At 40.0% G+C, this 17,245-nt stretch overlaps 1 protein-coding gene across 1 annotated transcript in view; it reads left to right on the top strand.

The window, feature by feature from the left end:
• Positions 1-17,245, top strand: part of b3glcta (beta 3-glucosyltransferase a) — a 51,879-nt gene that overhangs the window by 4,780 nt on the left and 29,854 nt on the right. The window contains exons 2-3 of the mRNA XM_079481878.1: positions 3,976-4,022; positions 16,129-16,168. Of these exons, the coding sequence (XP_079338004.1) occupies positions 3,976-4,022; positions 16,129-16,168 (87 nt within the window). The remainder of the gene's footprint in view (positions 1-3,975; positions 4,023-16,128; positions 16,169-17,245) is intronic.

Consider the following 17,245-nt stretch of genomic DNA (forward strand, 5'->3'; position numbering starts at 1 on the left):
TATGTACATTCAGTTCAATTGGCAAGTTTTTAGTATTTTCTATATTGTTTAAAGGGTTAATGAGTAATTGTGTTAAAGGATCTCAATATCGGCCATAATGATTGCGATTATGATTTTATATGATTAAATATTGATTAATAGTAATTCATGGAAAGAGTAATGACTAATAATGTGCTTCTGTTTGCTTCACACTTTTAAATTGGCTGCACTTTTTATGCATTGCCTCATTTGATTAAGTTGTAGATTCATTACAAATTGAACGTTTATATTGTAGAACAAAATACTACCCCACTTTGAAAAAATTTAATTTATCAAATGTAATTACATAAAAGAAGATCATTCATTTTATTAACCTATGATTTATGCAGTACGTTACTCCACCGAGCCATAGACCCCGATGTGCAAGAAATGTTCAAAAGACCTGCCATTCAAAAGACATTCAGACACAAAATAGCACGCAAGCATGAACAATAAGTTCAGCTTCTGGAAACCAACCCAAAGTGACTGCTCTCATTGTCAATCTGAGACTTTGGAATCCCATTGCCTTTTTAGAAAAAAGGAGGACAATAGTTAAATTATGAATAAGTGCCAGTAATATTTCGGGCAAACAGTGGTTAGATGGGAAATTGGAAATGTCTGTGGTCTAGTCGAGTAACAAGGCAAATTAATGTCCTGACATGGTCGCAGAGATTTATATGATGTAAAAACATTTCTCTGTTTGCTTCAAAGGAAATGTGCTCACAACAAGCGAATCCATCTTTTCCTTCACTACACATTAGCTTAACTAAATTCACAAATTTGGCTTGCTGGACCTGAAGGAGAGGCTTGATCTCGGCTGGAGCACAGCGCTAATCACCCAAACCAACGCACACGCAGAGTATAAAGAAAGGTTGCGCAGATGTCAGTTCTGACAAACGTTGTCATTTTCTTCCAGTCATTTACCAAGAAAATAGCTAGCAGTTGTCAGAAGCAACATTGCCAATAAAAGAATGCGCATTAAGTGATGTAGTCCCAGCAGTCCTGCAACAAGCAATTGCAAGTAGTGCTTACAGAGATGGCAAATGGCCCTCTCTCTCCCTCTCTTTCTCTTGCGCATCCTCAAGGGACCACCATGAAAAGATTGAAAGTTTGCGACAGATGTCAGAGAAAAAGGAGTGAGCTTGGATGCATTACTGTAGAAAACCAAGGTTTTCAAGCCAAATCTTGCATATTTAATTTACCCTGACAGATTCTAAGGCCAAGCGAGAATGCAGCCTGTCTTGAAGCTAACAAATAAAAAAAATGTCTTTGTTGAAACCCATTTTCTCAGTCTACAGTCACTTGTGTTTTTTAGAATTGATGTGTCATCTTGTGAATGGTTCTTCGTCGGTTTAAGAAGATGTTATGAAGCAACCAGTTATGAAGCTGAAAGCAACCAAGTGCTGTTTTCACTGTGGCGGATCCACTCTGCACCTTGTATATATTCCAACATTTTACAATCATTGTAATGATGAGTGCACTCAGGAAGATGTAGGATTATGAATCTTTGGCACTGCTTTTCTCACGCAGTTCTCTCAGTGCATGCAGACTTATAGAGAGTATTCTTGAGAGTATTATTGTCACCTAGCTCTTAACATGGTAAGAAACAGCACACATTAGGGTACATCATCTCTTCTGCTCACTAAAAACAGTAATGCTGGGTTACTATAGCACCGACCCATTAAAAATTCAACCCAACTGTTGGGTTATTTTTGCCAACATGTTATTTATTATTTTATAATAACTGTTATATTTGCTGTTTATCATTTTTTGGCCATTCTATTAATTATTATTTTATTGCATTGTAAACAAATAATGCACAACACAGAAATACCTTTTACCAATACAATAAGGTTTGGTTGCAGTGGTTTTATTAATGTACTTCCTTTTATCATAAAGTTACTAACAATTAAGTATATATTTAAAAGAATCAAATAAATAACCAAAACATAGGCTAATCTAGCTTTAACAATTATAAACTACCTAAGCAAAACCCAACAGCAGCACCACGTGGCTTGGCATACTCCAAAATGCAAATAAACAATACGTATCATCTGCTTGTAATAAACGGTCTTTCTCCAATATCATGCTTCCCACAATAACGAAGACTTTTGGTCCGATGCACAAGCTGCAGACCATGAAGGTCTTCCATTGCTCCTCCTGATACTTAATGATGTTTGTTCCCACCTATAAACAGATATTCTCTTTTGTAAATAACACACAATGTTATTATTATTATTACAATAATGAACCCAAAATAATACTGACAATACATACTTTTAACTTGCTTACTAATGTAATTTACTTTTTATTTTTTTAGCCTGTTATTAGAAAAAATCTGAAGGGACTCTATGCGCATTTGTACTGGAAGTAAAATCTGGACAAAAAACGTTGCTTTGAAATAGGGCTGCATAACGATTAATCCCGACTAATCGTTTTGCATACTAAAAGTTTTTGTTTACATAATACATGTTGGTGTATGTAAACAAAAACTTTTATTTTGCAAACAATTAGTTGCGATGTACTACACCAACATGTATTATGTAAACAAAAACTTTTATTTTGCAAACAATTAGTAGCGATGTACTACACCAACATGTATTATGTAAACAAAAACTTTTATTTTGCAAACAATTAGTCGCGATTAATCGTTATGCAGCCCTGCTTTGAAACCGTCGGTACGTATTTACAGACCACTTTACAGACAGATAAACAAACCACAAACAAAGTTTGAAAATACACAACTGCAGATTTAATTGTCTGTTTTTTCAGCAGGGTAATTTCCCAATCGACATTAATTAAAATCTTGGAGGCATTCAGCATTTGGCTCTAATGAGCTCCCATAATCATGTCACATTTACACATGACCTTTTGATTTCCCGTTTCTTCACATTGAAGTTTACTTTTTAATCTAACAGTGCCAAGTTAAAATTTCCTTCCAGTTTCCTTTAAGGCTGTGTTTACAAGTCATGTTGTTTTACCAAGCTAACCAAAGATTTTAGTTGTCATCGCTTTTCATATGAATAAATGTGAAGATGTTTTTTTTATTGGTGTGGCGATAAGTTCTCCTTGCACTGTCATTGACTCATACATATTTAATTCATGAGCATAACTTTAGGAACTAAACAAATTTTTTGCCTATTACATTTTGATCTTGGCAGCATTTGTATGTTTATATGATATATTCTGAACCTTATGCATAATACTCCACTTTGTCTGGAAGCCTCTTTCATATTTTCCGCGGTGAAGTGGACTTCATAAATAATTTACAAGGGCCGGGGATAAAGAAACAAAAAAATTCAAACTAACTATTAGACTACATATATAAAACACAACTGCAATAGTAAAATCAAAAGCATTTATCAGGTTGTGCAGGACTTGTGAAATTAACCAGATGCCGAGTTAATCTGTAGTTTTATTGCGCACTGACCCTGATTTTGTCACCAGATGAATGGACATGTAAGAAGAACAATTAAAAGCTGATCCAGGGACACCATAATGGCCTAAACCTGTCTTTCCCTGAGAAGCCAAAGCTCACTCTCAACGATTTCAGTGGCAGAAAAAGTCATCCCTGCACCCGCCGCTTGACGCTCGGTATCGATTTCGAGGCTTCTCGCGCAGCGACTCTCTTCCTGCGATCAATGACAATGTAATTTGTGAGAAGCTCTTCATGTGCTAATGAAAAACTTTGCAAAATACATTTGGTGCAGACATAAATCTCCAATAAATGCGTCAGATTAAAGAGGATGAGGTTTTGCTCTAAACATGGAGCTTTTGAACTTCCTCTTTTAGTTTTATAAAAGCAGCAGTTAATGTTTACATAGGCGTAGTGTTTTAGTTCAGCATATGGTTGGCTCTCAGTTCTGTCAGGATCTAATAATGGGCGCGAGAAAGACCTTAGTTTCTGGTCTTGTTTTGCAACTGGCATGATGTTTTTCTGTTTGTTTTCCTCCCCAGTGCACTTTATTGCTGCAAGGGAAGATGGCGTTCAGAGTCAAGCGAAGGTAAGGGTCACTGCATGTTTAATTTTTTTCAATGTAGGATGACCTGTAATTTCTTATGTTCTCCTGCTTAAGATCTACAAATATTATATCCCTTGCAAGTCAATTTATGAAACATTTTGTCCAATTCGATCATGCTTTTCAACTTGGAGTACAATCTTTACCATAAATCCACATTTAATCCATTTCCCAGAAGTCTGGGCCATACCTTTTTACCAGCACCTCAGACACATGTAGCCTCTGCTTACCATATTGAGCTGGTCACATGTCCCAGTAATCATTTTGTTTTTGGTAGCACATACAATTTTTACATGTCAGGTTGTTTTTGTTGTCGTGCAATAAGCATTTTCTTGAATTTGGCTGAAATGTGCTCTCATCTTTTTTCATGTCAGCTTTTTACTGATAGGTTGTTGTTGTGTGATGTAGCTTTTCAAGGAAGAGGTTTTAGCAGAAACGCTTTTGAATTTCTGGGTCAGATGAAATGAGAAACAGAGATTGATGGCAGGAGATAAAGTCGCTACATTAGGAGCATTGTAAGAAAATATAGCTGTATTGAAATTTGTGTTTAGACTTTGACCCAGGTGCCACTATGTCCTTTGGTTTTAAGAAAATTCAACCTTTTTTATCTTATGTTTCACACTTGTGATGTAGCTTTTCAAGGAAGAGGTTTTAGCAGAAACGCTTTTGAATTTCTGGGTCAGATGAAATGAGAAACAGAGATTGATGGCAGGAGATAAAGTCGCTACATTAGGAGCATTGTAAGAAAATATAGCTGTATTGAAATTTGTGTTTAGACTTTGACCCAGGTGCCACTATGTCCTTTGGTTTTAAGAAAATTCAACCTTTTTTATCTTATGTTTCACACTTGTTCATGGAGGTGAAATTAAAAGCGAAATTGTTCAGTTTGTGGCCCTCGCTTTGGTGAAGGTTCACTTATTCATGGATAATGAATTCAATACTGGGTACTAATAGTGAGAAGGACATTTTAATTGATAATTCCCACAAGGTCCTTTCAGACAGATTGAGAACAGCAGAAGTCATGAAACAGATGAGGAGCTTGACTTGATTCACTTGAGAGATGACGGTATGGACGATTCTTCTGGACCCCCTGCTGTTAAATCAATCCTCTTCAAAGAAAGGACACTGATGTCACGTTCTTGAGGATGAAGGCTAGAAGATTGACTGGTAACATCATGAATACAAAAGAATGGTGTTGGGGTCGGTACAGCCATTGCAGTTTAAGTCACAACTAGAACATGTTTTTTAATTTCCCATTGGTTTTCAGTGTATATTTAGATGCAAACTTAATTGTAATATTGGTCAGGGTTATCTCTATATTTGAAATGTTGGTGTTCATATTTCTAGATTTTGGACGAGACATTGAATGACTTATAATATATAATATCATCATATGTATATTATATACAGTAGCTTGTTGTAATGGTTAATCCTCCGGTATGTGTGAGCTGTTTAATCACAGAATCACATATTTCTAATGCTAAAATATAATTAAATAATATAATTGTTGTTGTTATCCAAGAATTTACTGTTTTACAAGAAAGGCAGAAAATAGCAAAGCAAAAGCACTTTAATATTTTTTCATGCAGATGCCCAATTACAGTTATTTACTTGCAGTCCTTGATAGAATAATATGTTTTAATGGTTGATTGTTACGCTTGATTTATGACTTCTGTGAAAAGCTGAATGTGCGGTCTCAAACTTGGGTATAATAATTGGGTGACTCTTTAAACATGAAAAGTGATTATTTTGTTCTTTCAGTTTTTTATTTGCCTAATAAATGGCAATAATTTAATTTTTTTGTTTTAAACCAGTTTTTTTTACAGATTCCTAAAATATATATTTTTTCCTTTATTATAACAGGTGGTCTAATGAATTTGTTAAGCACTGTATATATATACCTCCTGTTAAGACCCCTGAGCGTCCCATAAAATCTTCATGAGGTCTTTATTTTTTACTGGCAATTTAAATGAAACCCTCTTTCCTTTCCATATCCCAGTCACGTTGACGTTCACAGTGTGCATGCATGGCATCACGTCCGGACATGGTTGAAGGTGGCTTCATGCAAATAATGTTTGGGGACAATTGTCTTTCTTTGTTGACGCAGGTCAGAGATTACAACTTGAAATATGTGGCTCAAATCCACAACCTCTGAGTCATGTGATTTTCAACACAACCCACACCTCATAAAAGATATACCGGTGCAGTTTTTTCATCGCTTTTCAATCTTGCATGACCTTTGCTGTCAACCTTTTTCTCAATAACCAGCCACACTGGCCATACAGCACATTGAATGACGCTAGACTCGGAATCTAAATGGCTCAGGGAACACAGGGTAAATGAAACCCGACAGGTCGCCGGAGCGTCGATGCCGGAGTCGTGCCTGAATACTTTTCCATATATCAAGAGAACACAGAGAGAAAGGGAACCATCCTTGGCCTCTGTATGGTGAAATCAAAGGCGGTACAATTAAGTCAAGTCAATTAAGGATGTCTCAGAAGATTGTCCTTGATTGAATTGCTTAAGGAGCAAGCAAGATGGGCGTTCTCATTAAACCGAAGTCCAATTAAACTTGGGCACGTAATTTCAAGCAGTCATGCCCATGTGAGAAGACAAATTTTTACCTCCACAATCCTGTCTAACCCTGTCAGTGCTAGTTTGGCCAAAGGATATCGAGAGACAGCTGGCAAATGTCACTCAAACTATGTGGGATTGCTTTCAATCTCAGCGTTCTTTCACTGGGTTTTACCATCTGTTGAACTGTCCTTTATAATGATCTCACAGAGCCCCATTGAAGAGCGTTCATTTATTTGGAGGAGATGGGACTGGGGATGGAACAATGCTTTTGGAGCTTATGAGGATCTACCGCTAAAAGATGAAACGCAGCCATCCCGGTGGATTATCAAGAGACCAGATAAAACTGCACCAGAGAAAAACTGGCTCCTCTGTAGAGCTTTGTGACACCAGTTTCTTAAACTAAAGCGTATAAATGAGACAGGATGTGAAGTTAATTCTCACCCTGCGATTGGCTATTGAATAGTAATTGTATCAGCTGTGAAAGAGGCTTGATTTGTTAAATTATCATATGGCCTTGTAACTAAAACTAGAAAAAAAGATTTGTGTTAGAATTCAACAAGTGGATTTTGCAGTTTGTTTGAGATTCCAAGCACTGAGGACATGCAGGCATTTGTTTTTGTCTCTGAATTTCCTGTGTGCTGCATGAGAGTGGATAGAGTTTGTTTTTATTCCTTATTTGATATCTTTCTGTTGGTAATATATTTTTGTAAATCTGACATGTTTTCAAGTAGTAGATATACTCATTTATAATTTTAATAAAAGTAGTATTTGAAAAACTATTTACTAGAATTCACAATTCACAGTTGGTTTGTCTGCATTGAGATTAACATGTTTATGTGAGAAATAGATGGATTGTACTGTATGTAACTGCAGCAGTAAGAGACAAAATCATATTTTCGCCATTCGAATTTAAAAGGTTTTGCTGTTTCGGACACTTATGTGGGCAAGGAGACAGGAGAAAAAGTTTTTTGTGCTGTCTTTAAAGGTTTAATTGAAATTTAGACCAACGGCTCACTCGGGAGCACTTCAATGGCAGACACAGGACTAAAATGTCGTCATGCTTTTGTTTCTTTACCGAAGGAGATAACATATTTACGAAACGCGCTCTGTAGAGCAGTTTGTCAAGTCAAGTCAAGTCAGCTTTATTTATATAGTGCTTTTTACAATTTTCATTGTTACAAAGCAGCTGTACAAGAAAAAATGACTATAAGTAAAACATAAAAGGTTATGGAATTCAAAACACAGGTCAAAAAATTAGACACACAATAAATCCCTATATGCAGTGTTAATTAAATAAGACTACCAAATTCTAGCAGCCCCCCCGGCCAGGCAAACAGTGCAAAACAGTATGCAAACGGTGGCGAGGAACCCAAAACTCCATTGGAGGAGAAGAAAAACCTCGGAGGGAAACCAGGCCTAACCAGTTTGTCTGTTTAGGGCTACTGTAGAAAGGGGACCTGCAGTGTGTGTAGATAGAAATGGCTCCACTGTAGACATGGTTGTGTATGTTATATTTCTGATAGATTCTCTAAAAAAACACCTTTAAAAAGACAGCAAAACATTAAATTCAGCATTTTTCATTTTTAACAATTTGTGACCCTGGACAACAAAACCAGTCTTATGGGTACATTTTTCGAAATTGAGATTTTTACATCAACTGAAAGCTGAATAGTTAAGCTTTTTATTGATATATGGGTTGTTAAGATGGGACAATATCTGATTGAGATACAAGAGTGTAAAACTCTGGAAGTAAAGGGTGCAAAGATCTAAATATTGAGAAAATCGCCTTTGAAGTTGTTAATCCGAGGCACTGTAGCAGGCCATCCACTCACAAAAATTAAATTTGTATATATTTTGGGTTGAAAATTTACAAAATATCTTTATGGAACATGATCTTTACTTAATATCCTAATGATTTTTGGCCCACACAATGTATTTTTGGCTTTTACTAAAAATGTTCCCTTGCTACTTAAGACTGGTTTTGTGATCCAGGGTCACATTTGTCTGTTGCTAAAAGTCTTGCTAAAATCCCATTCTATTAGCCAATAAATGTAAGATATGTGTTTTTGTTTCAGTGTGTCCCACTTGCAACTCCTATAAAGTAGATCAGAGGTTCTCAAAGGTCAGAATCTGAATTCTCGTCAATGTCAAAGGTCCGGTACAATAGTTATTCCAAAACTTGCTTTTAATAAACAACTTTAAATAACAAATCAACTCTTTATGAAGAGTTCATTTGAAAAACGGATAACTCCATTTAAATAGTTTTAATCATGTTTTTATTGTGATAGTTAGCTGAAATTTTATATTATTACGTATTCAAAAGAGCCCAATCTTTTTTTTGCAAATCAACTCTTCATATGCTTATCATCATATTCATGGTGTTATCTAGTCGTACTTGCGTTTACTGTCTTAACTGTCAAATACAGCGCTGTATATTTAACAAAATGCCAAAAGTCGTTCTCATTTACATATTTGAGAAGAAAAACCATCCGCCGGCGGGGTTGATACCTGGGACATTTTATCTACGCGTTTTAGCTGAAGTTGGTAAACACTGCTAAAGGCGGCAAAAACACGAGACGCCCGGACAGTTATGTTTCACGGTTGTCTAACGGTGCTGAATCGTGCTAATGAATGCGACGAGAGGCGTTATAGCTCCGTCTCTTGTGTTACCAAGGCAGCACGTGACGTGTTTCTGATTACATTCTAAAAATGTCTTTTATCAGCTCTGCGGTAGAAAATGAAACCACGTGGAACGAGAATGACCCCTGCACTGGTTTGCGTGCCTGTGTGTGTTTGTTTGGCACTTGGCGGGTCCAGAACTAATTACCTCCCGGAGTCCGGACTTTGAGAAGGGCTGCAGTAGATCGTGGGTTTATTTCCCAGGGAACACTTATACTGATAATGTATTTCCTAAATGCACTGTAGGTCGCTTTGGATCAAAGGATCTGCCCAGTGTCCAGATGAATTTAATAATTTAGAAAGTTCCCTCACGTCCTGTTATTTTAATGTGCTTGCTATATTTCATACAAGACCATGATTTGGTTATTGCAGTTGTGTATGATATAACCAATCTAGCCGTATTATATTCTATTTAATTCGCTGTCATAATGGCCTATTTTGTCATGGACATTTGGTTTAAGAAAACATAGATGAGGAGAAAAAAAACCCTTGAGTGTGACTTAAGAAACATAGGCCAATTATATCAGTGCCTCCTATCCACCCCTTGCACTGAATGAAATACCTTCTGATGTGGTCCTTTCTGTCCGTGCATACATTTTCCTCTCGTTGCAATTAGATCAAGAATCTGACAGCTCTTCTGCCTGGAACCCCTGTTGCTCACTGTCTTCAGACAGATTTAAATCCATCCCCTGTTGTGTGATTATGTGGCGTGTGTGGAATTAAGTGAGTGTTGGAAAGTGAGATTTTCTTCATGGAAGACGAGAGCTGTGATCACGGGTGGCACCCTGTAACATAATATGAAGGTCTGGGGATGCATTGGGGAAGAAAACACAGACCCGGGGGACACCATGATGACACACCTTTCATTTGAAAGAAATACACGAATAAAAGTGGAGTAGAAACATGAAAGGTGCATGGCCCTCCTGTGAAGTCTTTTTAGCTTTTTGCTTTAAAGGGGGTTAAGAGATTCATGTTGTTGACTCAACTCCCTGTCGAGTGTTTTTCTGACATTTTGATAACAGACAATTAACCCTGTCGGAAGAGTTGCATGTCTTAATTCATCCTCTTTAAAGCAGCCATCAAAGAATTGCTCTTATAATGAGTTCACAACCCTCAACCTGTTACGGTGTGTGGACAGAACCCAAGCGCAGGCAGCGGTTTGAGAAACAAGAAAACCTTATTAAAACAAAGACCCTCGATGGGGAAAACGTTAACTAAAACAAGACAAGAATGTAAACCAAAACCTCCCACAAGGGGAACAAAACAACAGGGTAATAAGAAATAAACTAGAAGTCCACAAACTAGAGTCCAGGAAACAGGGTAATCCAATAAACATGTAATCCAATAAAGTGACTCCAACAGGGATGACGATAACAAATATTGGCAATGAATCGACAAGAGACAGAGGGAAACTGGGACTTGATAAAGGGAAACACTGACGAGGACTGATGACACAGGGAGAGTGGCCACAGGTGACAAGGATGAAACACTAAGGGAAAGCTAACAGGAGGATTGCACGAGGCAGGTGAGGGGACTGAAACACTAAGGGAAAGATGGACCAGGGCTGGAGACAAGACTAACACTAATGGACTGCTAACAGGGAAACAAGGGGGCGGGGCTAAAGGACGTGACACCGGAGAGAGAGCATGGCTTCTCAAACCAAAACAATGCTCTTTCTCCACACAAAACACATGGGACTGACATGATCCTGCCACAAGACTCGAAAACCAAGACAAGGAGAGGCAGGATCATGACAGAGCGCCCGCCTTAAAGAACTCCTCCAGGAGTTCTTCAAGATCACACTAAACATGACAAGACTGACAGACAGGAGGACAGACACCATAAACACAGAACAGAACACACTAGGGGCAGGGCTGACATGACTAGAAAGGGATTGGGGTTGGACAATAAAATAAACATCAATGGGAAGGGGGGAGGCGGAATAGGTGGGACAAACTTGGGAACACTATAACTGGGTGGGGACTTAGGAGGGACAGGACCCTGCTTCCTAGAGCTGGGCGGAGGGGTGGGGTAGGAAGGTCTGGGCATGGAAGGGATACCTCTCTTGGAGTGGGAGGAACTAGAAGGGGTAGGGCATGACAGGACGGCCGTAGTAGGGAACGGCTGGGGCAAGGCTGACTGGTTTGTAGGTTGGAGGGCCGGCTGGGCAGGACTTGACGCCGGCTGGAAGGCCGGCTGGGCAGGACTTGACGCCGGCTGGAAGGCCGGCTGGGCAGGACTTGACGCCGGCTGGAAGGCCGGCTGGGCAGGACTTGACGCCGGCTGGAAGGCCGGCTGGGCAGGACTTGACGCCGGCTGGAAGGCCGGCTGGGCAGGACTTGACGCCGGCTGGAAGGCCGGCTGGGCAGGACTTGACGCCGGCTGGAAGGCCGGCAGGGCAGGACTTGACACTGGACTGGGTGCAGGTGGGACCGACGGGACCACCGGACTTGACGGGACCACCGGACTTGGGACCACCGGACTCGGGACCACCGGACTCGGGACCACCGGACTCGGGACCACCGGACTCGACGGGACCACCGGACTCGACGGGACCACCGGACTCGACGGGACCACCGGACTTGACGGGACCACCGGACTTGACGGGACCACCGGACTTGACGGGACCACCGGACTTGACGGGACCACCGGACTTGACGGGACCACCGGACTTGACGGGACCACCGGACTTGACGGGACCACCGGACTTGACGGGACCACCGGACTTGACGGGACCACCGGACTTGACGGGACCACCGGACTTGACGGGACCACCGGACTTGACGGGACCACCGGACTTGACGGGACCACCGGACTTGACGGGACCACCGGACTTGACGCCTGGGCAGGGCTGGATACCGGGTGCTGGGCAGGGCAGGATGGTGCAGCTCTCCTCTGCTTCTTCCTCTTTGACCGGCTCACAGGACGTGTGGCCGGCTGCAGAGTAGCGGTGGGGGACCCCACTATCTCCATGCTGGATGAGTCTGACGGGGAGTCCCACGACTCCCGCCGTCCACGCCTACCACGGAGGCTAGCTGGTGGTGGAGCAGAGCTTGTGGTGACGCCCAAAACCCCAATCCTCAGGGAACGACTCTCTGGGATCGAAGGCAGGAGAGAGCGTGCAGCCGAGGGGCAGCTGGAGGCAAGACTGCTGACCAGTTGCTGAAAGGACCCCCGGATCAGCCTCTCCCGTTCCTCCAACGGTGGAGGCTTAACGAGGCCCGCCAGGAAGTAGGCATTCATGAGCGTCTCTGGCAGAAAACCCCGTCTTGCCACAGACGCTTGAGCATACTCACTAAGGGATCTATCTCCCTGAGGCTGGAAAGGACCATCGCCCCGCTGAATTAAGTCAGCAGTCGACTGCCACCAATGCTGGTGGTCCTGGCTGGCAGAGGACTGCTCACGGTCCCTGGCTGCCTGCTGGGTTCTCTGTGGTCGATTCATTCTGTTACGGTGTGTGGACAGAACCCAAGCGCAGGCAGCGGTTTGAGAAACAAGAAAACCTTATTAAAACAAAGACCCTCGATGGGGAAAACGTTAACTAAAACAAGACAAGAATGTAAACCAAAACCTCCCACAAGGGGAACAAAACAACAGGGTAATAAGAAATAAACTAGAAGTCCACAAACTAGAGTCCAGGAAACAGGGTAATCCAATAAACATGTAATCCAATAAAGTGACTCCAACAGGGATGACGATAACAAATATTGGCAATGAATCGACAAGAGACAGAGGGAAACTGGGACTTGATAAAGGGAAACACTGACGAGGACTGATGACACAGGGAGAGTGGCCACAGGTGACAAGGATGAAACACTAAGGGAAAGCTAACAGGAGGATTGCACGAGGCAGGTGAGGGGACTGAAACACTAAGGGAAAGATGGACCAGGGCTGGAGACAAGACTAACACTAATGGACTGCTAACAGGGAAACAAGGGGGCGGGGCTAAAGGACGTGACACCGGAGAGAGAGCATGGCTTCTCAAACCAAAACAATGCTCTTTCTCCACACAAAACACATGGGACTGACATGATCCTGCCACAAGACTCGAAAACCAAGACAAGGAGAGGCAGGATCATGACACAACCATACATTTCAAAGCAATTGCTATTGAATTATCCCATTATATGCATAATCTATAGTGCATACATATTTTCAATTATCCATAGGCTATCCCTTCTCCATTTTCTGGGTATTATTTATTATTTAAAGCGATAGTTCATCCAAATATGAAAATTCTGTCATCACTTACTCAACCCCTTTTCATTTCTACATGGCTTTGTTTTTTCTGCAGAACACAAAAGAAGATAGTTTGAAGAATGTTGGTCATCACATTTGTTTCGTGTCCATACAATTGGTTACCAACTTTCTTCAAAATATCTTCTTTACCGGGTTTCTGGTTGACTGATCATGGGCATAAGTTTTATGCATTTGTGGTAGAGAAAAACTTGTTCAATAGGTACCAACTCTGGTAACACTTTTGTAGAGATGACCCCCTGACTGTCCAGCAAATGTGAGGTGTTGTTAGTTCCTTGTGCTCCTCGCTACACCTTCTGGCCACTTTTGTGTAATTGGCTCTCAGTGGTGGTGATCCGAAATCTAAAATTCTGGTTCTTCTAGGAACGACATAATGAAACATCTGGCTTTCCCTGTCATCTAGGTTTGCTCGTCCTGTAGGGAATCATCTGGACGGCTTTCCCACTTCAGGCTTCTGTGGTTTGGACCTCTAAGCGTTTAATGATTCACAACGTCACCTTGATGATTCAGCCTCTCCCTCTCCAGCTCTGTAATGATGTGCCACACTCCGTCTCATGTAAAGATATATGACTTGTTTAAATTGTGCTTTCCAAGGGCTGCTCGGAGCTCAGAAATAAAGTAATTGTTAGCAGAGTGGTAGCCATAAATCAAAACCCATCACCTTTCTTTCCTGATCCTCTAATATACCACAGTATGATGAGGGGGACTGCAGGGCATTGCTTTCCCCGAGGAGCTGAAGCCTGGGGGATCGCTCCTTCAGACTTTGAAACCGGATGTGTGTTGGATTCACTCGTTCCTCTACAGTTGGCTGCCGGCACTGACAGCTCTTGTGGCGGAACGAAGCTCCTAATGGTCTAATTGTGCCGGGTGCTCTGGGTTACAACAGCATCAGCCACCAGAGTTGAAAAGACACAGTTTGAGGGAACAAATGACATGAATCATGATTTATTAGTTTAAAAGCCAAAGGATTCTTTCTGCGGTTTATATTTTATGAGTTTAATTAAATGAAAAATGTATGCATGTGGGAAATCCAATCCTGGCTTCCTGGCCCTGGATTTACGAGAATAGCATAAATGATTGCCGTAATTATCAGTGGGAAACGGTTTTCCCTTTTTGTGCCTTTTTGATGTTGGGTTATCGATTAAACGTCATGCATTGAGCTTTGGTTAATTGCATTGCTCAAAATGAATGTGTTATTATTGATGCTTGTTTGGGCAAGTTCTCATTATTACTGACTGCTCATAATTAAGGGAAGTCATATGTCGGGTTAGTGCACACTGTTTTCACATTCTATTTTTTACATGATCGAATTAATCCCAACGGCCTCTCTTTTCAACTGCTGCATTAGATTTATAATATCTCAAACTTAAATGGTGAATTTCCCGATTGTTCGTTAAGATTTAATAATGATCTATGAGCTTTTAAGTAAAATCCTTCCAAGAGGACTTGAAGACATTTTTTACTTCATGCTGAATTTGTTAATAATTTTCAAAGATATGAGAATCTTTATACAGCTGATAATTATATTTTATTTACTTAATTGTATGAATAGTTTTCTAAAACATGAAATGACTAACTCCCTTTCTCTATCCCGCTTTTGCCAATTCCATAATAATAATGTATGTCAAAACTTGAAATATAAATTCTCAGAGAATATTGAAAATATATGAAATCATCTGTTTATATTTTACTAATCTAGCAATGAAAAATCAGTCGAAGCAAGTTTTCTATTTTAAAAGAGAGCAGTATTCCTGTGTTATTAATGTGACAAAAAAAGATGCACATTTTTGAGACAACATTTCTTTTCTAGGATTTTTGTGAGTTAAAGGGGTAGTTCTATACTATATCATACTTCGTTGATCTTATAAATGTATTCATTTGGCAGACGCTTTTATCCAATGCATCGGCTCTTGTCCTCTTGTTACTCTTGTCCTCTTGTCATTACCGAACAAAGGCTTTGGATTTGTTTCCATAATGAATGGATACCGCAGTTGTTTGGTTACCAACATTCTTTAAAATATCTCCTTTTGTGTAAGAAAGTGACACATGTTTTAAATGACAAGAGGTAAATGATGACAGAATTTTCATTTTTGGGCGAACTATATCCCTTAAAAATGTAAAGACCAGAAGGAATAACACCAAACAAATGGAAAAGGGATGACTCTACATAGACCAAAAAATATTAAATTACGTGTGCCCATTAATAAGGAATATGGTCCGTTATGCATTTTTTGACAGAAAAAAAACTATGCTTTAAAAACCAAAAAGTGCTTTAAAAACCAAATATAGACATCTCGCCCTATGAGATGTTTTCATCTTAAGGTTCACATTTAAATGGAATTGCTCCTTTCTTTTTTTTATTTCTTTTTTCTTTGTCCTTCTTCTCCCCTCTTTTTCTCTTTTCCCCTCTACCTCTTTAGTTTTTAGCTGGAGGTCTTGACAGGCCCAATAGTGATGGATTGTCTTAGAATAGAATGATGTATTAAGTGCCTCCAGGTCAGACTTTTATTTACTTCCTGGTACTTTTGTAAACACTCATTCAGTGCCTCTAATGTTGTCTCATGATTTGTCTTCTCAGATCCATGATGCCGACAGACCTTCCTCTGAGAGCCAACTCGGTGAGTATCCGAAAGCTTCTGTTTTCTTTTATCCTCTGTAAAAATCAACAAGATTGTGTGGGTTCTTAAAGGAAATCAGAATCCCACCGAAATAGTTTCTGTCACACCATGAAAAATAACTCATATTTGGTACTGTTTGATGCAGATAACCTTGTGTGCTCATTTTCACTTCAACAAAATATGACTAATGTCTCATGTTTTTCGTTTGCTTTATATGGTACAGGTCTCGTATTGACTGCAGCAGGATTTTTTAAGGCACAGTTAATTAATTTAGGTTACTATTTTCAGCGTGCTGTTTGTGTGTTGATATTTTAGTGTTCAAGGGAAATGAGGGTAACCTAGATTGACAGTCTGTGGAATTATCAGATCGTGGGGGTTTATGACAATACCCTTCATTTTGGCTCTCGCAATTGGCACATGAGAACAGAAAGTGCGAAGCATTTCAGATGAAAAGATGACAATTATTTGTCCGTTTTTTCACCTTAAACCCTTAACAGTGCACATATTGGCATATACTAGAACATTCGGCATACTAACATTTCTAAAATTGTATATGTTAATGTTTGGCTGTAGGGGAGAGAAAGTCTGTGTGGGAAAAACAAGGCGGAGGTAATGATCTAGACACGATGAAAGATATCAAAACACTATAGTCTGCCTTTTCAATTATGTATGAAATTAGACTATGAAAAGTAGAACAACACAGGTTCAAATGATTTTATAATATTGAAAATGAATAGCAGGCTGAAAGTAGGCAAGAACAGCAATGAATCAACTTAATCAAGTTAATATTGAATTTGTTGAACTGTAATGACATTCATACATCAAACAGTTGAAAGAAGCGACGAAGGTAATATAATTTCACTCAACATCCACTTTGAAAGGTATTTCTTATGTTTAAACCTCCGGAATGATTAAGAATGTTCTCTGAGCCTTTCTCATTGCGCGGAGCAGTAACAATGCTTTCCGTGTTTCCTTTATCCTTCAGAAGCGGTTGGTTGCCTGAAGCGCATTAGGCATATATGTCAGTAAGACATCCTTTTGAACTTTGTTTTCTTTTGTAACATTCTCAACGGGCAC

Source organism: Barbatula barbatula (assembly GCF_947034865.1).
Source record: "Barbatula barbatula genome assembly, chromosome: 19".
NCBI classification, from domain to species: Eukaryota; Metazoa; Chordata; class Actinopteri; order Cypriniformes; family Nemacheilidae; genus Barbatula; species Barbatula barbatula.